A 25,627-nucleotide genomic window follows, 5' to 3' on the forward strand; every position below is an offset into this window, starting at 1 on the left:
CGGGGAGTCACGGCTCTCTGCAGGGAGATGATCGAGAAGTGAGCGAGCGACGGTATGTGTTCGCTCACTTCTCGATCTATTGAGCCGACGTGTGACAGTTTCATTGTCACACGTCGGCTTGAACTAGGAGGGTGAACGATTTTCACTCACCTCCTAGTTCTCCTTTAAATTAAAGTGGAACTTTAGCCAAAACTTTGAGGAAGGGTATTTCTGTCTGTGTGCCCATTGGGGGGATTTTCTCTCACTTTCTGTGTCACCACAGGGACAGGAAGTAAGGGGAGATCTATGCATTAAGGTCACAGGCCGCTAGAAGGTCAATTAGTAATGTTGTGAAGGGTGAGATCCACTGTCAGGTTGTTAATTGATTTTAGTTTGCCCTTTGAGCAGAAGATTTTAAAACATTCTGTCTGGCGATGCAGTTTGGAACAAGTGTGGGAATTACAAGCTTGGCTGCAGAGAATTAAAACAGTATTTTAACTAAATATTTTGCTCTGAGTTTTATTTCTATGTAATTAATAGGGATGCACCAATACCAGTTTTATGGTTTTGAATACCGATACTTTGCTTTCGGTACTCGCTGATACTGGTGCTTCCGCTGGCATAGAGCCGGCTTCCCGGGCAATCAGGAAGCCGGGCCGTGGGTAATGACATACCACCCAGCTTCCTGATTCCCGGGAAGTTAGCTCCATGTTGTTTGGCTTGATTGTGGTTGGCTGGGGAACCGGCTTTCCAGCCGATCAGCATCAAGCTGGCTTCCCGGCCAATCAGGAATCCGGGCAGTGAGTAATGACCAGCCTCCCGGCTTTCTGATTGATGAGGAAGCCAGCTGCATGCTGATTGGCTGGAAAGCCGGCTTCCAATCAGGAAGCCAGGAGGCGGGTCATTACTCGCTGCCCAGCTTCCTGATTGCACTGGAAGCTGGCTCCATGTTCCCCTACGGCATTGTTGGTCAGAGGAAATCTTCCTCTGACTAGAAGTTCCGGTATCGGGAAAGGTATCTGAGCATTTGTGTGAAATACTCGGTATCGGCACTGATACTAGTATCGGTATCAGTGCATGACTAGAATTTATCACATAATCAGTGAGCTTGTAAATATACATGGGGGCAGCCATATTTGCTTGTTACATATATATGATGTACTTCCCACTTAGTAAAGCTGGCCATACATGTATTTATTTTTTCTCGTTCACTCCATGGGCTAAACGAGAGAAAACCCTTGATTTACCCCACCACCCTCAAAACAGTGTGGATGGAGGAATCTCCCCTGCTGGCTACTGTATTCTGATAGCCAGTGCCCAAGGCTTTCTAAATAGTGACTGTAGCTGATTGCCTGCAATCACTGTTCGGCCGACAATCTTCCCCCTGGCAGCTTCGATTTTTCAGTCGAAGTTTTACAAGCCGGGTGGTGCTGGCAGGGCCATGTACGGTCAGAATTTCGGCCGATTCACAGGAATTGGCTAATATTTTAACAGTGCATGATCAGCTTAACACAGCACAGTGATTGCAGTTTTTATCTTAAAGCAAGTCTATAGGTCTGCTCAGACCTGTGAGGACTTACTGAACACAATACAATCTCTAGATGGCTTATCTTGTAATTGATTTTGTCTCAGCAGTCATCCAGCAAAGATGATTATATCACTGCCTGATATACAGTTAGCCACTAGAGGGAGAATCTACAACTCTGCATATGAAATTCCATCATGAAAATATGAAAAAAGCAGAAAGCTAAAAATGTGAAAGTCACATGAAAAAATTACTTTCAGGTAAACTTTACAATCATTTGTCTATTATCTGTGCCCACCTCATTCAGTGTTATGGAGTCAGTTAGGGTTCGGTTACGCCAGTTTAAGGTCAAGGGTCAAGATTGTGTGTTGGTGTTCTAGTGAATATGTGCTCTATCCATGCACAGTACAGAAATAGATTTACTTTAGAGCCTGCCTGGCTCCCAGCATATACTGACCTTCCCATCATTCCCCTGCGCTCTGCTTGAGAGGAATGCGAAACGTGTTTCCCCCCCTTCCGAATATTATTTAGATTCTATTTTTTCTTCTTTCACACGCCTTCATTTATGTTTTTCCACATTTACATACAAGACAAGCTGTCCAACAAAAAGGACAGTGACAGCAATTGGGACAACCCTTATAGTGACATTAAACCCTCAGATTTTTTAACATAAAACAATACTGTAATGTGCGCCTTACTGTAATCCATGGTTGTTTCTCTTCTCTTTGCTGCTCTTCCTTTTTAAATCTGTATCTGTTCTCATGCTGGGCAGAACTTCTGTTTTGCAGCACACTGCCTTGTCTCTGGAATGGATACATGGTGTCTGTGTATAGGTTTGCAACCTGAGCCAACACTACAGGAAGAGGCACTCAGCTGCAAAGGGAACTTCTCCCCCAGCATGAGAAGACATGAGGATTTAAAAGGAAGAGCAGCAAAGAGAAGGGAAACTAGCATGGATTACAGTAAGGCACACATTACAGTATTGGTTTATGTTAAAAATGTCACCTTTAAAGTGACAAACTCTTAAAGATGCATTCAAGTACCTTAACTATTAACAAAAATGTATCTTATTTGTGTGTCACTCGGCTGTAGATCCTCAAATCATCTCTGAATTGGTGTCGACACTGCCCTTCCTTCTGGAGGGGAGCTACTTTTGTTCCTTCCTGGTCCCTGTGTGTGTTGTAAAGTAGCCACCGCTCCAAGCTCCCTCATGAGATGGACTACAATCTCAATACAAATTAGTAAACGTGAGATTGTAGTCCATCAAAGGAGTCAGCTTGGAGCGGTGGCTAATTTACAACACACACAGGGACCATGGGGAACAAAAGTAGCCACCCTCCAGAAGGAAGGACAGTGACAGCACCAATTCAGAGATGATTTGAGGAGAGATGATTTGAGTGATACACAAATAAGATACATTTTTGTTAATAGTTATGGTACTTGAATGTATTTTTAAGATTTACCTCCTGAGTTTAGTGTCATTTAACACTGCTGGGAGTGCCTTTAGGGATCACCTTCTTTTTTTTTTTTTTTTTTTACTTGGTTAAATTTCTTGAACTAATGAATCTGCTTAAGCCCCTCTGGCGCTGTCATTTTTGCTGTACAGTTTGGTCTTCATGTAAATTTGGAGAAAATTATAAATGAAGACGTGAAATAAAAAAGGAATTCACATACAGACTGGCATGCATTAAAATGTAATCCAAATGCAATATGTTTTCCATCTATGTTCCTGTTAAATGTCAGGGTCAAAATAAGTGTTAGGTTTTGGTGAAGGGTTAAATGCTGGGGTGTGGTTAAGCCTTAAGGTATAATTGTAGGGTCTTGTTCAGGCTTAGGCTGAATTCATACCTGTCTGTTGGAGTTCTGTTCATCTGAATGGAACCCCGACATACCTAGGCAGAGCACTACAATGCCTGTGTGTTCAACTGCACCACAAAACACAGATTTGAACCTTTACTGCAAAGACTAAATTGTTGCAGGTGCATTAGAAACCTGCGGTAGGGTGTGTGTGCAATCCCAATCAAATTAAATGGTGGGAATTCATAAAAACTGGAGCAGACAGAATCTGGAGCAGTTGCCCATGGCAACCAATCATCTTCTCCGTTTCAGTTTCAAAGCTTAACGGAACAAAAAGAAAGGATGATTGGTTGCTATGGGCAACTGCTCCAGATTTTGTCTGCTCCAGTTTTTATGAATTCCCCCCAACGTGTGTTATTGCCATAAATTATACTCATTAACGTGAGTGCGGTAACACAGAGCACATCTCAATTGGCCCTTGGGGTTCAGCTGAAAGCTCCACATTGATTTATTGTGCTGGGCTCTGGCATTAAAATCTAATACATTGTTCTGCTATTAATCATCCTGGAATGTTTTAGTGGGTAGATAGTGGAGACTGTACATCTTAAAGGGAAATTATTTTCAGGGAGAGGACATTGGGGTTGATGTACTAAAGAAGTTGAGCATGTTCACTTTGCAAAGAGAATTTTCACTTAGGTCAGCAGATGAGATGAATTTAAGTGAAAATTCTCTTTGCAAATAATACCCAATCACATTCAAGAAAAATGTTTAAAATAGGATATTTGCTTGGACATGATTGGATGATTGAAGACAGTAATGTGTCACCTTATTCACTAAGCAAGGTGAAGATTCATTTTCTTATATGAACACAGCTTTATTCTTTTAGTTAATCAACCCCACTGTGAGCAGCAGTATAAAAAACAACTCTGCTGTATAATTAAAATGCTGCCCTTGAGTGTCAGGTTTATTATTTATTACAGGTATTTATATAGCGCCAGCAATTTACGGTACTCGGCGCTTTACATACCGCACATTCACATCAGTCCCTACCATCAAGACGCTTACAATCTGAGATCCGTATCTCATATGCAGACAGGAGCCAGTTAAAGGAGCCAGCATGTCTTTGGTGCGGGAGGAAACCCACACAAGCACAGCGAGAACATGCAAACTCCATGCAGATAGTGTCCTGACTGGGATTTGAACCGGGGACCCCTAGTGCTGCAAGATAGAAGCGCTAATCACTACGCCACTATACTGCACATAAGTGAAGCTGGTTAGTCTTGGAAGAATGATGTCAGCAGGCATTTCCACATCTTTTCTCCCCAGTGCATCACTTAGTATAGAGGTGGGCAAACTCCAGTCCTCCAGCTGAAACTACAAATCCAATAATGTATCTGTCTCTGGTAGTCATGCCTGTGGCTGTGAGAATCTTGCATGGGATTTGTAGTTGCACAACAGCTGGAGGGCTGGAGTTTGCCCACCCCTGGCTTAGTAGGACTATACTAACATACTTTCCGGCAGATGACAAGGGGGGTGGTGGCTATAATTGTTGATTTGTGTAAGACAAGCTGCATATACACCGCAAAGAACATAAAGGATACTATGGAGGTAGCAGAGTTTACATATTGGTGGCCGTAGGTGCTGCCTCTGTATGATGCCTGAACAAAGATGGTGGCAGCCTTCTGGGTTGATAGGAAGATAAAGGCTTTTTCAGCAGGGGTACTGCAGTGTCTGAGAGGTAATAGATACCTGAGAATGTTACATGGGTATATTAGCTTACAATAGGTTACAAAAACGGCATTCGCAAGGGGGTCCGTCCATCCGGTACTTTATTTGCTAAAAGGCTACGACTATGGCCCAACTTGTGGGGCTGAAACATGTAAGCGTTTGTTTGCTGCTGTTATGCCCTTTTGCAAATAAAGTATGGATGGACGGATCCCCTTGCGAGTGCCGTTTTTTTAACCTATTGCTCAGTGAAGGCTCCGGTGGACGCTTTACCAGGCACCGAGGTTCAAGCAGTGGGATTGGAGACAAGAGGGTAGCGCTGCTCCATGTTTCTCAACTGGTACATTACTTAGCATGCATATACTGTATGTAATAAAAACAAACCTCTCTAAGTTTAGGTCCATTCTAAGGTGTACACTGTCCACTTCTTGAAGCTTTTCTAAGTATGTATTTCACAGTGATGTAGGTGTATCAACAGCACTTTCCTGTCAACAGGAGATAGGAACACCTATGACAACCCCATTTATACCCGGGCAAGGAAATGTTCAGAGGTTGCTATAATAGAAAGGGAGTGTGGACCCACAGCAATACAAATCAGTACCCTTCAGAAATGTCCAACGTGCAAGGGGGCTCCGCTACATCAGCCCATAGCTCCTGTACAGCAGCAGTATAGAGACTCTGTACTGTGCAAAGATAGTGCATAGTCATAGTTCAGCTTGTGTCAGAGCTTTGTGCATCCAGAGCTATCCTGCCTCCGTAATCCCTGTTTTTACTTTTGAACAGACATTTTCCCACAAAACTCATTTTGCATTGCAAAGCAGCTTTTCTGAATGGAAGCAACATTCTTGACTTTCAGAAATGAGTCTTGTTGTGTATTTAAAACTGAACTCCAGGATAAGAAAATATTGTCCTCATACAAGAGTCATGTGTATTCTTACTGGAATCTTGGTGAGCTATGTGTATTTCTTCCAGATCTGTTCAGTAATCCAGTGACTCTTTGTCTCTGCGTAGGAACTTCTTGTAATAAAGACCGGTCACTGCTCCTCTCTCTCCTTGTGCAGGGTGACTGGTCTTGTATCCGCCCCCTACTGTAGTTTTCTGCAGGCAGCCTGTAGTGGGTGGGGCCTGTTGGGTCCCTCCCACAGCTCTGCGCTCTGCTCAGGCTATGTACAGCACAGTGAGGATGTCACTTCAAGTTGTTATGGTAATAACTGGGTTTACAAAAGCAATAGGTTCACATAAAGAGGATGTATATCCTTTGTGGCTATTGAGGAATATTTTTCAAAGAAAGTTTTTGTGTCCAGAGGTCGGCTTTAAGTAACTGGTGTTTGCTTGCATAGTATAGTCACAACTTGGGATATACAGGAAAAAAAACCTTAATGGCTAGTTTACACTAGCCACAGTCTGGCCGATTCTGGCCGGAACGCACTGGACCGCATTGCAGCCGGCTCACTTTGTTGTGGGGTGGGAGGGGGCGTGGCGGTGCATTGAACTTTGTATTGGCAGTAAAAGAAAGCTTTCTCCGAGTTGGTAACTTAATAATCAAAAATATTGCAGGTGATTTATCCACATCGCATTTGAATTATAAATGTCTTTCTTTTATGAAAACAAATGCAATGACAATTTTGGGGGTGTTGCTCATAATAACCAATCAGTTGCTTTGTTTTATTTTTAAGCATGCACTAAAAATGGCATTTAATAGGTACCTTTGATTAACACCCCATTTGTTGCCTTGCTTTTCACTAGTGGCCACAATATACGTGTTTCTATTTTCCCCTTATTTCTCATGACTGTGGTTGGCTTGTTTTTAAGGTGAGAACCCTGCTTTTTTTCTATCCTCAGACCAGTTCCAGCTCCTTTTCCTCTCTTGTTACATCTACCTAATGGACAAACCATGCCTGTTGCTATTCCTGCCTCAATCACCAATTCCAATGTACACATACCTGCTTCAGTCCCAGTAAGTCTGCATGTGTGTGGATTCTCCTAGGAGTGTTGATGTGTAGATATGTGTAGTAGAATATTCATTGTGTACTTTTTCATTTCCCTTGTGTTCATCTCATAGTCCCATTACTTTCTTTTCCATGTAATCAAGATTATAAACAATGTTCATTTTGCTTATAATTTTATACTTGAAGGGCTTACCCAACCTAAGATGTTTTCTTTCTTAAAGGGGTTTTCCTTCTCATCAAGAAAGGAGGAAATCTCTTTGTTGGGAATTTGCTGAAAGGCAGGAGTGACCACCCTTGGACTTTGGCGGGGGTAAACATCCATGGACCTTAATGGGGGTAACCACCCGTGGACTTTAACCCAGGGTAATCACCCGTGGACTTTAACCCCGGGGTAATCACCCATGGACTTTAACCCGGGGTAATCACCCGTGGACTTTAACCCGGGGTAACCGCCCTTGGTATTTAACAGGGGTAAGCGCCCCTTGGTATTTAACAGGGGTAAGCGCCCTTGGCATTTAACAGGGGTAACCGCACTTGAACATGGGTAAAGCAGCTTAAAAGATATGGAAAGTTTTAAAACTGATCAGCTTTTTCTGTCTAAAGGGGACTATACACCTTACAACCTTTCGTTGTGCGATGGTTGTAAGGTGATTAAAATTCCGTACGAACTGCCCATCTTGGACAGGCTGATCGTACTTGCGATCAGTGCAAGTCCTCCCCACTGAGGGGAGGGCTTACAGATGATTGCAATGGTGAGCGGCCAGTGTGCGCCTGCGCACCTCGGCCCGTGCGGCTTTCGCCTTGCGATCGCGCTACCAACCCGCTTAAAATCGTACGATTTTCAGCGGGTTTTCTAGCGTGCTCATAAGACCAAAGTCGTGCGACCTTACAGTATATGCGGTCGCACGCTGCCCATACGCCTGACAATTATCGTACGATAATCGTCAGGTGTATGGGCAGCTTAATGCAGCTTTGATTGTAGAAGCCACTAAGTTCACAATCTGTTGCTCGAAATGCCTTGTGAACAGCTGACTAATGGAGATCCAAGGGTCACGACTCTGCATTTCAATTGGAATTTCTAAACCAAAGGGCTTTCCCACTGTTGGAATCAGAAATTCACTTGAAGTTGGCATATTTGAATAATATGTTGTATTAGGTGCTTTCTGTAATTGTTAAGAGGCTTCAGATCCTGCAACTCCTTATATTTCAGCGTGGATGAAGTCGCCCACTGAGATTCATTTTGCCATATTTTATCTCCCTGTACAGGTGACACTTGGGGACTGGTTTATAAATCTTTTTCCCAGCATACAGCTGGGTGGATGCTGTTTGCAAGACACTACCAGCACTAGATGTAGTCTAGGAGCATAGGAAATTCCTCTGCTCCTCAGTGCCATATAGTGGCAGAAGCACTGTTTGAACATACAGTATTTGCAAAGCTATATGCTTGGTGGAAGATTTATGTTTATTTATTATTGGTATTTATATAGCACTGACATTTTTTAGGCAGCACTTTATTCACATCATATCAGTCCCTGCCCTCAAGGAGCTTACAATCTAAGGTCTCTATTGCACATTCTCACATACAAGGGCGCCAATTTAGACAGGAGCCAATTAACCTTCCAGCATGTCTGTGGAGTGTGGGAGGAAACCGGAGTACCCAGAGAAAACTCACGCAAGCACACGGAGAACGTGCAAACCCCTTGCAGATAGTGGCCTGGCTTGGATTCGAACTGGAAATATTCAGTGCTGCAAGGCAGAGGCGCTAACCAATATCTGCCCCATTGTGTAACTACTTATGCCTCCTCTTACATTTGCATGGCAGGCTTCCATGCAACAAGGAGAAAAGGGGAATACTCATTCAGTGATATTGAACACTTTTGGTCATTAACACCGACCCTCCTGAAGCGTGCGCCCCACCCCCCTTCCGAGCCATATTAGGCCACATGTCCTCAACATGGTGTGTAGAGCGGCGAAGCCTCCACTTTCCCACTGGTAAGACACTGTATTCCCATGTTCTTGAGGACAAAGGTCTCATCCCCACATCCAATCCCTAAGAGGATATGGGGCTCTTTGGGGGGAGGGGGAACTATCAGAAGCTGTCACATCTAATAATGGCAGTACTTCCTGCTGCAGCCAAAGGTACGTTTTGATGGCTGAACAGGCCATTTAGTTTGCAGTGAACCCAGGGTTCAACTTTGCCACGAGCTTCAAGTTCACTGCAAATTTCATCCTTACTCATTCTGTCCTGTGCTGGCAGCAGTCCTGCCAATTCCTCACAACTCTGGGCCAAAACTGCCATGGATTGTCGCTTGGCCAGCTCCATCTGTGTAAGTGCACGTGACATTGCCATGGCTCTTGGCTGCATTTTATCAGGGGGAGACCCAAGATTTAAATGTGTGTTTTTCAAAGCAGTGTAATGGGAGGCAAATTCTTTGCTGAGTGATCATCAGTATTGAACTTACCAGCTCAATGAAACACTTCTGGAGGAATCGTGCCAAGATCTCACTTTTGCAATATCCAAGTCCATGGTTAGCGTACAAATAACACCTTGCTTATTACCCCCTGTTGCATTCAAGAATATGCAGAAAGGGGGTCTTTGTTTTTAGAAAGTTGGGTCTGAAGCAAGATGCTATTCCTTTTCACAGGAAATATAGAAATCAGCTTTAGTAAGTCTTTTCCAGTGTCCAACATGTTTAGCATCTGGGCTTTGTTGCAGTTTGCTTTTGCAGATGCGATTGGCTGCAGTGTGCTTCTTTGCACTAAAACTCTTTTTTTCATTATCTTATTAAATACATCTAATAGTGTTGAGTTAGAATATAGAAGCAGCAATAGGTGTTTTTTTTTCTCCTCGTGAGACAATACAAGGCAATCCTTTTTCTTCTTTGTAAAGCTCGCCCTCTAGTGGTAAATCCCTATTTTATGTTTCTTTAAAATCGACCGATGTTCAGAACAAATGTGTTTAAGAATAGACTTGGATAATTTGTTGTGCTTCATAAAAGAATTGTTTAAATTATTGCAATTTAAACATTTCTTAGGAGAACTCCAGAGAATATTTTTTTTTTTAAATGTTTAATTGGGTATATAGTGTTTTTATATATAGTAATTGAAAAATATTTAAACTATTTTCTAATACTTCTAGTATAATTATCTAATATACAGGTGAAACTCGAATAATTAGAATATCGTGCAAAAGTAATTGCAGTAAAAGGGGCCCAAACCAAGTACTGAGTACATATGCATGCTTGTACTTTTCAGAGGTCCGATATTGTTCTATGTACAATCCTTGTTTTATTGATTGCATGTAATAATCTACTTTTTTGAGGTTGTGGATTTGGGGTTCTTGGGGTTTTCATGAGCTGTAAGCCATAATCATCACAATTATGACAAATCACGGCTTGAATTATCTTGCATTGCATGTAATGAGTCTATCTCATATATTAGTTTCACCTTTTAAGTTGCATTAGTGAAATAAATGAACTTTGCACGATATTCTAATTATATGAGTTTCACCTGTATATATATTATGCACACATACACACACACATCTGTATTACTACAAGCATGCAGGTAAGGCTAAGGGCTAGTTCACACCAGAACTGCATCACAGCTGTGTACGTCTGTGCAGCTGCAGTGCGATGTGGTTTGTTGCAGTTTTACAGCGATTTTGACACGATCCGATGCATTATTTTTTTTCAAAATGCAAATTAGACCATTATGTCATTTCCTTCCTCCTGTCAGAGCACTTCCAATTCTGCTTTTTTTTTGTGTGGATGTTTTTTCCGATGCGGTTGCATGCGTTTGTGATGCGCTTTGGTGCATTCCTTTGCGAGCCAATGCAGCTAAAATAGGGCAAGCAGTATTTTTTTTTTTACTGCAGCAGAACGGACTGCACTGGTGTGATCAGAGCACCAGAAATCCCATAGGAAACCATTGTGATATTGATGCAGCTGCCAAACTGAACGGACTGCATCTGGTAGCAGACACCCTATGTCACTGCGACCCCAAGTACTTCCAGATATAGGATCATAAGTTAACACTGTGTTCCATGCTTCAGCACTGGGTGCCCGAGCAACCAATAGCCCAGCTATTGTATTGCATCAATTGTAATTGTATCACATACAATTACATGCGGCCTGCCACTTAAAGATGCAGCCGCTGCCATTCGGTCATTGATTTGGGATTACTCTTTGAAATCTTACTGGGATTCTATCTTACAAATGTACTGGAGAAGCATAAATGTAAAAGATAAAAACTTTTTGCCTTTGTAGATTGAGAGGAATTGATCACATTAGTGTCATAGGAGCAGCTGCGCTCCCTGATAGCCAATGTAACTAAGGATGGTTCTAAAGGTGCCCATACACCTTGCAATCATCGGACAAAAATTTTGTCCGATGATCGAACCGTCGTACAATTTTCGTACGGCGGCCCCATCCTGCCCCGACCATCGCACAGTTCAATTAGCGGTCTTTAGCAGAAATCACCTGCACAAATTTCGTTAATCGACCACATGGATTTTCGTTTGCGCATGAGCAGTGTTAATCGTACGAATTTTGACGTACGGAAACGCCACCAACCTTACGTAAATCGTACGATCAACCGAAGTTTTCTAGCATGCTGGAAAGACGACCGTCGTACGATTATACAGTATTTGCGGTTGTAGACTCCCCATCAACCTTACAAATATTGAACGAAAACGCGATCACAAACGAAAATCGTCCGATATTCGTAAGTTGTATGGGCACCTTAACACAGGCAGAGTGGTACAGTGCTATAGCCGATTTTCTCCCTATATCTGGGGAAATCGTGTAATCTAAATTGAATAAAATGTGTTAATTAACCATTCCTCTTTATACTTTACCTCACCTGTTTTGCTCTTTGGATCAATTGTTCTAATTCTCAATGTGCTGACTTCAGCTGTACTTGAGTAGATACAAATTATCCATTGCTGTTAGAGCTAAGCTACCTGGGCATTGTGCTGTTGCTTGATCACAGCCACTTGTCATCCATCACTTTATTAAAAATGGACTTTGATTTGACCTTCACACCTCAGGCTGCAAGTCAATAATATCCACCATCAAATTTGCTATAGTTTATATGTTTTACAGAAACTACTTAACGGTGTACCAATACTAGAGATCAACCTAATAAACCGTCAGCTTAAAGAAAATGGCTTGGCCAGCTGATTTGAAAAATGTTCCGGAGGGCTTGGCAGCGCAAGGGTTAAAGCCAACATTTTTTCCCCTTTTGGATAGGGAGGTGAAGAGTCTCGGGTTTTTATTGCCGTCCCTGCTGTAGAGCTTTAACTTCTCCAGGTGACATTGTCAGTGACACCGAAAGGGAGAAAAGAATCCAAAAGTTTAATTTGTTGCTGTAACAGCTATGGGAAAGTGTTACAAGGATTACAGTTATTCACTCTGGAGAAGAAGCGCATAAGAGGGAATATGATCACAATGTACATAGATAAAAGGTGAATACACTGTTCATTCTAAGGTCCCTAAAGAACACACATGGGCAAAATCTAATATTGGATGAAAGGAGGTTTTAGATTGCAGAAGGGGTTCTGTACTGTTAAAACTGAAAATATGGAACGCCCTTCCCCAGGTAGTGGTATTGGCTAAGAGTGTTGATAAATTAAAAGAAAACACTTTCAGATGACTTCCTAAGGGAGCATAGAATTATTAGAGACTCAAACGTACACACACACACACACACTGAACTGGATGGACTTGTGTCTATTTTAAGCTCTACTAATGCAGCAGTAAACTGCTATGTGAAGAGTGGGTTTTCTGCCCTAATTTGTAAGTATGAACAGCACTTACCTCACAAGTGTGCTTTTCTCCAGCACTTTTGTATTGATCTTCGCTCCTCAGTGCTGTACCCTGTTACTGTCATCTCCGACCACCAACATTTCCAGGTTCCCAGGTATCCTTTTTGGCCACTGAGTGGCCACTGATGTAACACAGGAGTTACTTCCTCTCCAACATCAGGCCCATTCACAGCATCTTAGAGATACCATGAATGGGCTGTATACATTGTATGGTGGATGTACAGTACAATGTATGCAGCAAATAAAGTCACTGGGGAAGAGAGGAAGAATTTATTTGCCAGAATAGACTTTGCATATCCCTTCTGCCAAAAATCCTGACCTCCCAGCGGATTTTATTTTTATAACTTTACTTCCGCTATAACTTTAAGTGTAACTACATCAATGAGCCATAACATTATGGCCACCGAGAAGGCAAGCTGGCGGAGGAAGTGATTCTTTGGGCAATGTCCTGCTGGGAAACCTTGCCTCCTGCCATTCATGTAGATGTTACTTTGACATGTATCACCTACCTAAACATTGCTCTGACCTGGAAACCGTATAGCCTGATGGTAGTGGCCTCTTTCAGTAGGATAATGTCCCCTGCCACACTGCAAAAAATGATTCAAGAATGGTGTGAGGAACACAACAACGAGTTTGAGGTGTTGACTTGGCCTGCAAATTCTCCAGATTTCAATCCAATTGAGCATCTGTGGGATGTGCTAGAAAAACAATCTGATCCATGGAGGCCCCAATTTGCAACTTACAGGACTTAAAGGGTCTGTTACTGACGGCTTGGTGCAGATACCACAGCATATCTCCTCTAGTGCAGTCCATGCCTCAACAAGTCAAGGTTGTTTTGGTGACCTACTCAATATGAGGTGGGTGGTCATAATGTTATGGCTAATTGGTGTATATAACAGGAAAAGAGCAGAAATTTTACAATGGCAATGACAGCTGTCTAATGCTGGCTATGGTGACGGCAATTTTCTGTCAATTTCAAACACTTTCCATTGCCATGTTCCTTACATAAAATCACAAGGAATCATTACAAACTAAGCGATCTGACACCCACGACTTTGACTACCAGAATTTGGTTAATTGTGTCGAAACTGGGCAATATATTGACAGATTTAATACAGTTTATTTAAAGATCTTAATAGAAATGGAGAAGACTACAGTAAGTGTACAGCAAAAGCAATCAGATTTTCTGAGTTTAATCAGGGATGTTTCGAGCCCATCTCTGTGCAGTGGACTGAAACTACTATTTTAACTGTTTGATTGCCTTGCGACAAAAAGTAGCCATTCCCTACTTCATAAAAATAAAATTTTGTCTTTAGCAGAGCTGCAACTAACTAATCGATAATGAGAATAGTTGTCAACGGCTCTCATTATCGATTAGTTGGTCTGGGTCCTCTAGTTCTCTCCTCCGCGCTGGGAGCCACTGTTTCATTGGCTCTGTATCCCCTCCGATCCCTGCTGCTCCGATCCCTGAGGAGAGATCCACCAAACCCCTCGCCGTATCGGCTCTGCAGCTTTCTCCTCCTTGCTTGGAGCCCGCTGCATGCTGCGTTCTGTGTCCCCTCTGATCCCTGCTGTTCTCCTCCCGGCAGAGACAGTGGGGATCGCAGGGAACACAGAGCTGATCCTCCTGCCAGCGAAGGGAGAAGAAAGCTGTCGGTGGCAGTGCAGGGAGGAGAGCTGCGGGACGATCAGCAAATATTTCCCCTGTAATATTCAAACATCGCAGTGATCAGTACGTTGTAAATAACTGAGGACATAGTTTTCAGATACTGGGTCCTCAATTATGAATGAAAATCACTTCGTGATCATTCATGATTGCGGTCATAGTATCTGTTTACTATCTCCTCCATTTATGAATGAACAGGAGGCCTCTGTACTCCATGCTTCCTGTTCATTAAGTGCTGGGGCTGCAGAAAAAAAAATTTGAGAACGGTGCAATTGCAAAAAAAAATGTGCATGCAGTTTTATTCTGAAGTAAACTTTGTTTGTAAAACTCCATTTGTGTATTTTATTTTAAATTAAAGGTGGTATTTAATTTTTTTAATCCGATTAATTGGCCAACAAATCGATTTATAAAAATAATTGTTAGTTGCAGCCCTAATCTTTAGATATATTTTCGGTTAGACTGGCTAACCTTCAGTTGAACACTAAAACTTAACCTAAACTATAAAATGAAGACTCAACACCCCCAATACCTAAAAGCTAGCTATACTTACCTTTCCTCGAATGACACAACATCCGCAAACTCCCTCTCCAGTGCAAACATTTTCGCCGGTCTGTTTCCAGCTTTGGGACCTTGGGCCATCTTGATTGGCTGTGCCGGGATGACATAACATGTGCAGGAGTTAATTCTGGCATATGCTGAAATTGTACTCTGGGTTGCGCATGCTGCTTCCAAATATGTTTGTCTGGCAAGGAACTTAATGATTTGAGGAGAGAGCAGAAAATTGGCACCATACGTTTGCCACTTCTCCTTTACTGTCCAGTCAACAAGCTGGGGGTGGGGAGATGACACCACTGCATTCTTTAACTCTATAGAGAACGTATTGACATCTACCAAGCTGTGCTGTGAAAATCTCAGAACCGAATGGACAACAGTACAAGTCTTTTGACAGATAAACAGCTCCCTTAAGCAGGCCATACGCTATACAACCAGATTGTACAATCTCTTTAGGTTTACCAAAACTATGTAATATAAGGACAAGCCTAATAGGCACTTCCTTGTGTCACAACTGTGCCTGCTGAACTACGACTCAACATCTGAACAATGTAACATCATCATTGCTTGCCGGGAGCAATGCATTATGGGACATGTAGTCTTCAGAAATCGAGATTGCATCACCTCAAGCAGCAGGAAAAGAAATGAAAGCACGCGCGGAATCCAGGAAGTTGATGAGAGTGATGGGCAGACAGAAGGCAGTGTTCACTACATAAAAGGGATTTTTTTTCAAGTAAACTTTGGTTGTATTATCAAAAACAACTCTAGTATGTAATCCTATTACAATGCTGATGTTATAACATGAGAGGATATGCTGGGACTTTAGAGCTCTTTTAATAATCTGCCAAAATAATCATAAGCCAACATTAAAGGTGACCGGTGTACTTCATGTTTTATTTTGGATACACAAGGAACATTTAGAAAGCTTGTAAATGTGGAACAAATGCAGTTTAATGTTTTGAAGTGAACAGGCAATGGACATGTGGATGAAATATGTTTTCTACGCTTGCAGATTGTCAGACCTGTCACCGTGGTGCCTACTATCCCAGGAATTCCAGGCCCTTCATCGCCCCCACCTGTCCAGTCAGAGGCAAAGCTGGTAACACATTTTCTGTAATCTTGTTTCTTACTGATGATGACGAAGTATGGATCGGGGTAGTCAAACCTCAGCCCTCCAGCTGTTGTGGAACTACGAGCCCCATAATGCATTGCAAGGCTCTGACAGGCATGACTTCCAGAGGTATGATGCATTATAGGATTTGAGGTTTCACCACAGCTGGATGGCCACAGTTTGGCTACCCGTGGTGTAGATAGATTACACAAGTAACTTCCTCAATGGTCAGTCAGCCTATAAATGAGATTTCAGGTTTGGATGGGTTGCTGATCAGTTTGATGACCTTTTAGCCTTTATAATCCTGAGGAGCTTCATTAGTGAGATATCCACACCGGAGGTGGCTCCAACGTCTGTGGAGTCATTAAGAAGTCATTAAAAGTCGCACATAAGAATCATCGCTAATCATAGCCTGTTGGCACTTGTGTCTATTTAGAATCTAAGCTTGCTATACACTGTTCTATTCTTTTCGTTCAACCCAATGGCTGAACCAAAGAAAATAGAACAGATTCTTCCATCAACGCTTATGAGAATGAATACCTCGCTGTCTTTGTATTTGTATTATATAGATGAGTGGCTTCAAGCACCATTCGTTCAAAAGTTTTCCAACCGGCTCCTTCAATCTGCCGATCATGGAATGCTAGTGAGTTTTGGACGCTTCATGAGGAACCAGCCAAAATTAGCATAATGTATGGCAAGCTTTACTCATTCCTGGTTGATTGGATTGTGTCTTGATAAGAGATTTGTGGGGACTGCCCTTACTGATGTGCCTCTGAAACGTATTACTACCTGGCTATTGAGCTGATCCTCTGGCTTTGGTGCTTTCTTGTCACTGACACAACATGAGCAGCATATTGTCACTCATATTCAACTGGCGGCATTCCAGGACAGAGACACTGAACATCTTCAAGCCAGGGACAGCCAAAAAACTAGCATTTTTGAGAAGGACAACAGTTGCAGCCCCCATACTTATCTCATGACAGGTTAATTTATAAGGCCAGATCCAGACCTTTGCAGTAGGTACCACACGCACATTTAAAATGAATGGGCTGCTAATGCACCACAACCAACCTTTCAACACACCTGAACTATTTTTTCCCAGCACACGTCAATGCACAGATGTTTCACGATGCCTGGATCTAACACTGAAGGACTGAGCCGTCTGGCTGTGCTTCCTGTATGCAGTTCTAGACTTAATTTTCAATTTTGCCTGGAATGTACCATATAAAGTAATTTTTGATGCAAATTTTTATTCAATAACTGTTGAAATGTAATGGTAAAACATTTTTGTTTTAGTTTTGCTTACAGTAGGGAATAGCTAGAATCCGTGTCAGGTATTTTTCTTGTCTGAGCCCTGTCAAAGGGATTTCCCTTTTTTCCCAGAAACACAACAGGAAGTAAGAGGAAATCTCCTTAGACATTTGTCGCAGGAACAGGGTCCCCCTTGGGAGATTTCCCCTCTTGTCCTGTTCTGGTGACAACCGAAGCATTTTGCATTACCTATCATTTTCTGTAGGACACAAGGACAACGTTTTTGATTTCTGTTTCAGTCTGCTTCATATAGGTATATGGGCAGCTTTTGTTGTGTTTACTGATGGGATGATGTATGAACGTTCAGCTCAACGTATAGCTGGGAGAATGCCATTTGTACAGCATCCTTGCCACTAGATAAAACCAAGGAGCAAAGGGAAATCCTATGCTCCCTGGCTCCATCCAGTGGTGGAATGCAATGCGTACGACATTTGTCCAGTTGTATGCTGGTAAGAATGTGTACACATCAGCCACATAGTGTTATTCATTTTGCAATCTTGTTTAAAGCCCATATGAACCCTTTTTTAATGTATTACTGTAATGCAGTCAGATTGCATATGCAGTAATAATATGCCTCTTTTATTATTAGCCAAGTGGTGCAGCAAGGGTTAAACAACCCTGTGCTGCCAGTAGATAGTAAAGTTGGACCGCAGCTCTCACACACAAGCTCTTCTGTGGCCCCCCTAAGCAGAGCTGCTGCTTATCTGTGAGAGTTGCCAGAACAGGGTTCTTAACCCTTGCTGCAGCACTTATCTGGTAAAATGGGGCCTATTAATTACATTATATGCAGCCTGACTGCATTACTGTATAATAGGAGGGTTCAATTGGGCTTTAATACTTGGCCCTTTTTATTTATGTATGTATATGTGTGTGTGTATATATATATAGATATATATCTATATATAAAAAAGATTTGCGCTCTACTTGCTCCAAGACTTTTTGTCTATATTCTCAACAATATCATTTTTGGGTTGGCTACCACTTTAATGCAGCAAAATTACATTTAAAGGGATCAGCCTCGTACAGAATTTGTTGTTAAAGCTTTATTCGAATCCTATAGGGTTCCATAAGCTGTCGCAGTGCCCCCTGGTGTCATAATGTAAATGCACTTATAAAACGAGTAATCCTGTTCGCCTTAGCACATTTTGAGAGTCGTTGCTTGTAAATCATAATTATTTTGTAATATTTATTTATATTTTCAGCATCCTGCTGACTAGGGAAAAACTGCAAAAGACGGAACTGTAGCACAGTTTATTCCTTTGGCCATATGTAATGCAAATGAGTAACCATGGTAACTAATGCTTGGCCACCTGAGGTATAAATTGACATAGCTCAGTGTGTTCTATGATGGTGACATGAGAAGGGATGTTTCAAGGGAAAATATGAATATGTATTATGCATGCTGACCCTACATCAGCTGGCTTTTGCTGAGCTTTCATTTTGATGTTGTCAGTCACAATTCCCAAAGCACAGGAGATAATGGATGCGGATAACTGAATCATTGTGATCACTCTAAAATCCTCACCTGATCGCAGATCTCATTCCTGCAGTCATACCTGAACATCATGCTCTAAAGGTGCATGTACCCATTCTAACTATACAGCACATTAGATGATTGCAGATCGAATCTGTCAATAACTGGGCTATGTGTGGGCTGTGCTGATTTTTACAACATCACTATATAAGTAGAATGACCAATATGGCCAAACAAACGCCATGTCATCATATAAAACCTCCCCAATTTAAGCACCCTATATCTTTTTATCAACTGTATTAGGCTCAATTTACTAAGCTATAATGCATGTGTTGTTTGGAAGAATGCCTACTAATTTATGCAACGAAAGCTGAAAATAACAATCACTTGAAAATAATGATCATTCTGGCATACCTTTTTTTGCATAGATTTCCCTCAAGGCATATAGACACCATAGGTGATACTGAATGTTGAAAGAGATAAAACCACCTTTTTACTGGCAAAAAAAAGAAGTTCCTTGCCTTCAGCCTCATTCTGTCTGATTGAAACCTTATACGGGTGGCGGGAGGAAGATCAATTAGCTTGGTCTACTGAGCTCTGTTAACAAGATAAAGGAAAACATGTCAAAGAGAGCCTAAGGTTCCACCTGCTGGCTGGATATAAAATTGCCTAATATATATATATTAGTCCCCTCCATAGTAAAACATCTATGTATAAAACTACTATACATTCCATTAGGAACTCATTGGTCTCGGTAATTTTAAATACAGACAAAACAGTTGGTTACAAAATACCTTAGGGCCGCCTATCTCAACCTTTTTATCTTCGAGGAACCCTTGTAAACACTGTAAGATCATGGGGAACCCATGAAATAATTTTCTCATCTACAGCTCATGGTACATTAGTGTGATCAGTGAGTTGTAGATATAGCAATATATTTGTAGATATGTCAAACATTAATAAAATATAAAACAGTATTGCATACCAAATGACTGAATATACTGAATTTGAACATGGGTGCTCAGTGGTAATGCTAACCTTTCATGTTTGCTTATTGAGAAACTGACTCTGCATTGGACGCTCATTGCAAGTCTTCAAATTTGCATTGGTGTTGTGTGAACATTTAATTTTGTATTGGTGTTTAGGGAATGGTTTTAAATTTGAATTGGTGCTCAGAGAAAAACGTAAACTTTGCATTGGTGTTCATGTTAAAACTTTACCTTTTGCATTGGTGTTTAGGGTCAGCCATACACTGGCAGGTGGTCCATCAGATAAGGCTACCTGGGGCTGTGGATTTACACCCTCCTCCAACCCTCCTCCTCGGCTTTCTTTTGCAGAAAAGATGCATGGAGCTATTCAGGGTCCGGATAGGAGGGGGTCTCCCACTGTACATGCACTAGGGGCCACATAGGCTGACTGGGCTGGGAGCCCAGTCCACACATGAAAGAGCTCTGGGTAGCAGTTGGTGGCAATGGTGACAGCAATATATAGTTCCGTCTCTCTGATAATGTCACTCCAAGCGTCCTCTCTGATGGTGGCTACTGGGGAAAAGTTAAAGCGCTGTTGGGCAGATATAAATCTTCTGCAATGGCGAAGGGGCCCCTTGCAGAACCCGGGTTGAGAAACCTTGCCTTAGGGCCCTTGTCAACTGGCCTTTATTCACTTCAAACAGGCTTTGTATTACCATGAAAGTCTATAGCAATGTCATGCACCCTTGAAGCAGGTAAAATGCAGGTCAGGAGGAGGTCAACTGCAGGTCAAATACACCAGTCTATTCTGAATGATCTCAGAAACATCTCAAAGTGCTGCTTAACTGATGGCATCGATGCAACTGATGGCCCCTGCTCTGTTTGACAATACGTTCAAAACCTGGTTAAAATTGGATTAAATTGGCTGAAAATTGCCATTTCTATGGCCAGGTTTTGGACAGTCGCTGCACCATGGGCCTCTGGGTTGTACTTGCCCCCTGGGCTAAAAGTTGCCAGTCAGCCCCTGGACATATGCATACTGGTGACCAAACTTGCAGTCATTCAGTTTACAGGCAATAAACCTGTGAATACATGTGACGTACTGCTTCAATGTTCAGTCTGAGTAAAAGTGGTGATATATAGCTTCTTGGCTCAGAGGTGATGATGTTGATTTAGCGTCCAGTGACCAGGCTGGAGGTAGAGAGGTGACATACCCTGTTTCCCCTAAAATAAGACCTACCCCGAAAATAAGACCTAGTACTATTTTTGGGAATTGCTAAAATACAAGACCTACCCCGAAAATAAGACCTAGTTGTGACCTTTCCCAGGGCCGGTGGTTGCATAAGGGGGAACTTGAAGAGCCGCAGGAGAGAATCAGCGGTGCCAATGAAACAAGCGCTAGAGGAAGTGAAGCGGCAGCGGAGGGAGTAGAGCCGCATAAGGCGATGCCTCCTCTATAGCGCCGGCTCCTGTCACAGGCGGAGTGATACCAAATGCACTCCGTCTGTGAGGAATCGATAGTGAAAGTGCGCTTCTCTCATTCTGGCCAGCGATTGGTTACCAAATTGCTCTTGGAAAGGTACGGCACCCCTGATTGCCCTGATCACCATATTCTTAACTTTGCCATTTTGGATTATTTCATTTGGATTTGCATTAACTTTGGATTGTTGTACATTAAAAAAAAAATAAGACCTACCCCGAAAATAAGACCTAGTATGTTTTTTTGAGCCCAAAAAAGTATAAGACAGTGTCTTATTTTCGGGGAAACACGGTAGGAAGCTGAATGAGGAAGTAAGTTTCTCTACTGCCTAGCTGTACAGTACATTTTGTGCAAATTAAATCTACTGATCTTGCATTAATGGGGAAGTTAAAGGGAGACATTCACTAACAGCCATTTTGTAATTAACTGAATTTCCATACTTGAACTACCCAGAAGTGGCCTACAGTGGTCGAGAGTGCCTAAGTACCGGAAATGCAGCGGATTTAGGCCAGGACCATGTAGGGAGCCCAGCAGGAGCAGAGTGCCATCCCCCAGCCAGTCGCCCCTTTCATGGACTTCATAGTGAGTCCTCACATCACCCAAGCATTCACAATACCATTACATGGATGGTAAAAGTGGCAGGTGGGGGCGGAGGGAGAGGCAGAGCGGGAGGGGGGCTAGGTCGCTGCACCATGGGCCTCTGGGTTGTACTTGCCCCCTGGGCTAAAAGTTGCCAGTCAGCCCCTGGACATATGCATACTGGTGACCAAACTTGCAGTCATTCAGTTTACAGGCAATAAACCTGTGAATACATGTGACGTACTGCTTCAATGTTCAGTCTGAGTAAAAGTGGTGATATATAGCTTCTTGGCTCAGAGGTGATGATGTTGATTTAGCGTCCAGTGACCAGGCTGGAGGTAGAGAGGTGACATACCCTGTTTCCCCTAAAATAAGACCTACCCCGAAAATAAGACCTAGTACTATTTTTGGGAATTGCTAAAATACAAGACCTACCCCGAAAATAAGACCTAGTTGTGACCTTTCCCAGGGCCGGTGGTTGCATAAGGGGGAACTTGAAGAGCCGCAGGAGAGAATCAGCGGTGCCAATGAAACAAGCGCTAGAGGAAGTGAAGCGGCAGCGGAGGGAGTAGAGCCGCATAAGGCGATGCCTCCTCTATAGCGCCGGCTCCTGTCACAGGCGGAGTGATACCAAATGCACTCCGTCTGTGAGGAATCGATAGTGAAAGTGCGCTTCTCTCATTCTGGCCAGCGATTGGTTACCAAATTGCTCTTGGAAAGGTACGGCACCCCTGATTGCCCTGATCACCATATTCTTAACTTTGCCATTTTGGATTATTTCATTTGGATTTGCATTAACTTTGGATTGTTGTACATTAAAAAAAAAATAAGACCTACCCCGAAAATAAGACCTAGTATGTTTTTTTGAGCCCAAAAAAGTATAAGACAGTGTCTTATTTTCGGGGAAACACGGTAGGAAGCTGAATGAGGAAGTAAGTTTCTCTACTGCCTAGCTGTACAGTACATTTTGTGCAAATTAAATCTACTGATCTTGCATTAATGGGGAAGTTAAAGGGAGACATTCACTAACAGCCATTTTGTAATTAACTGAATTTCCATACTTGAACTGTTAAAATAGTGCAGACTTACCTCACAGGGATTATCTGATTTTTGATTCACCTGTATTGTCCCCCAGTGCAGGCAGAGTTTTCAGGCTGGAATACCCCACAGAGGCTGCCCTATGCCCTGACATAGAGTACAATTAAAGGAGTTGCTAATTGAGAGTTTATCTTCTTCCAGGATCGGGGTCAGACTATGAAGGGGCCTTACAGCCTAAAACAGAGATATTGCTGCCCTAACAGGGAGAGAATAACTAAAAACAGCACTATTAGATAATCCTGAAAGAGAAGGCTGCACTGTTACATCAATTTATAGTGGAGATTTAGATTCTTACAAATGGCGATTCATTTTCTTTAAAGTAAACCTGTCCTGCCAGTATACTTATTAAGCACATAGGAGGATTTTTAAACAGACATTTAATAGTGTATGCGCATATCTTGAGGCTTTAACACACATGGCCTGAGGGGTTCTAAAACCAGGCACTCACTGGTATGTAAATTATTAAAGTGTAACCCCCCACTGAAAAAAAATAATATATTGCATTTTACCAGTCCTTAGTTGTGGTGGCTACATTAGGTTTCTTTTTCAAGAACATTTTCAGCAAGTACAGAAAATACTTGTTCCTCTTGCCAGTGTCCTTGTCAGTTCATAAAAGCTGAACAGAAACAATCTTATCTTTGTTCCTTAAGCTACTCTTCCCATTAGTCCCAAATTAATTAGGATGAACAAAAGCAGACATGTTTGAAATCCATTCTAAGTGGCAACCATGGTTCCCTACATAAATACAGTGGAGAAAAAATGTAACCATGAAGGAGCAGGAGTTTTCAAGGAAAAATAAGGGGGAAAAGCCAGAGGGCCTGTTCACACCAGATGCATTGGTGTCACATATGACATTTCAATAAAGTTCTATTAAAAAAATAAAATAGGGTAAACAGTACACAATAAAAAAGGCTAAACGGCCCATCAAAAACAGTATCTGCCGTCGCACACCAGCAGCTGTGCAGTCAGCGCAGTTTGCTGATGTGAGCGGACCATGAAAAAAAAAATGAATGCAGCCACCTCATCTAAGGACTGTTGAGTTGCAATATATAAACTTTTAGTTGTAAGCTTTAGATACAGTATGCTTTACAAAAGGTCAAAATCAAGCTGTGGCCCACCCTTTCCCTTTTCTGAGTGATAGGATGCCCCTGACCATAAGGGAGGCATGTTAGGAGTGGGCCAAAGTTGAGAATCCTCACCAGAGCAGCTCAGTTTTTGAGTTTTCTAGGGGCTCATACAAATGCCCCAAAATATGTACTGACACCTGTGAGCTTATTAAGGGTATTGATATTGCAGGTTTACCTTTTAATCATCTTGAAACTGACCCATTGCTAACATGCCCAAATGCAAAACAAACACAACCCAGTCATCAGTTTGCAACCATTTCTCAACCTTGGCAATCCGGAACGTAAATTTCAAAGGAATTCCAATGTGTTTGTAAAGCTGATCAGCAGTTTCCCAGCCTCCCCATTTCTAATAACAAAAAGCGGGTGTTATTTTAAAATAATCATTTTTATTTCCACCCGTAAATATGATCACTTTTCCTGAGTAAAAGATTCCTATATTGCCCACATGTCTATGACGAGTACGCATAGAAAAGATGTGTTGTTTTTCCAATGTTTGGCAGAGTAAAACTGAACTACTACTTGCACTTGTTTCATGTAGTGGCTTGGCATGATGTTCTGATGTTAACATTAAACCACCCCCTGGCCCCCCTGCCCCATCCACCCAAAACTGATTATGATTTTGGGCAAAAGTCCGGGTGCTGAATCACCTTTTAGATTCCTGGAGAAATCTCTATACCCAGCTGCCGTGGCATTTACTAGAAATTCTAGGTTTTGCTGATGAATTTGTAAATTATTTAACATTATGGAGAATATATCAATAGAAGTGAGACTCCCTGGCTTCACAGTGGCTAAAAAGAGGTCAAAGCCAGGAACTCTGGCAATGTGAGCTTGCAGCTGGACTCGTAGAAGTATATAAAAGTAGCCAGTGGGTGATATCTGTGAAATACCAGTTTTACGTCAATTAACTTTTCATTAAATGCTGTTCATGGGCTTATTATAATTTTTTTTTATCATTACTCCTAAGAGCATCCATGTAACTACAGGGCATTTCAGCAGTTCTGCATGTGTCCCTTCTTGGCTCATGCGTTTCATAACACGTCTCTACTTTTATATTGGAGTGCTCTAGTTAAACTAAATGAAAGAGCTGGAGGGGAGGGAAGCACAATCAAGAGAACATTAAAGCAAGTTCTACCCGGTGGGATCCGCCATGTAAAGGCTTTTGTGACAAACTGTGAGTTATCTTTCTGCACGGTATGAAGCCAGTAGGTTTACTGCGGGAGGTTTCTATTGAGAGCTGACAGAGGGCAGGCTGGCAACTATTCAGAAAGCTACATTAACTTGGTTGAGCCCGGCATGGAACCTTGTGTTCAGCAGAATTCTCCTGACCTGCCTCTCTGCATGCCAAGCTCATCAGCAAGCACCTAATGAGCCCCCCTCTAAACAGACCCTTTCCAAGCCTACTTCATTTCCCCGTGTCCTCTGGGGGAGGAGAGACAAGACTTCATGAGGACTGATGATG

General features: G+C 42.2%; 1 protein-coding gene across 2 annotated transcripts in view; it reads left to right on the forward strand.

Annotated features, from left to right (window-relative positions):
* Nucleotides 1-25,627, forward strand: part of ATF2 (activating transcription factor 2) — an 87,761-nt gene that overhangs the window by 21,766 nt on the left and 40,368 nt on the right. For both annotated transcript variants that reach the window (XM_018572382.1, XM_018572388.1), the window contains exons 7-8: nt 6,869-6,983; nt 16,033-16,119. In XM_018572382.1, the coding sequence (XP_018427884.1) occupies nt 6,869-6,983; nt 16,033-16,119 (202 nt within the window). The remainder of the gene's footprint in view (nt 1-6,868; nt 6,984-16,032; nt 16,120-25,627) is intronic.

The sequence above is a fragment of the Nanorana parkeri genome, unplaced genomic scaffold (assembly GCF_000935625.1).
Source record: "Nanorana parkeri isolate BGI_ZX_2015 unplaced genomic scaffold, ASM93562v1 scaffold44, whole genome shotgun sequence".
Taxonomy (NCBI): Eukaryota; Metazoa; Chordata; class Amphibia; order Anura; family Dicroglossidae; genus Nanorana; species Nanorana parkeri.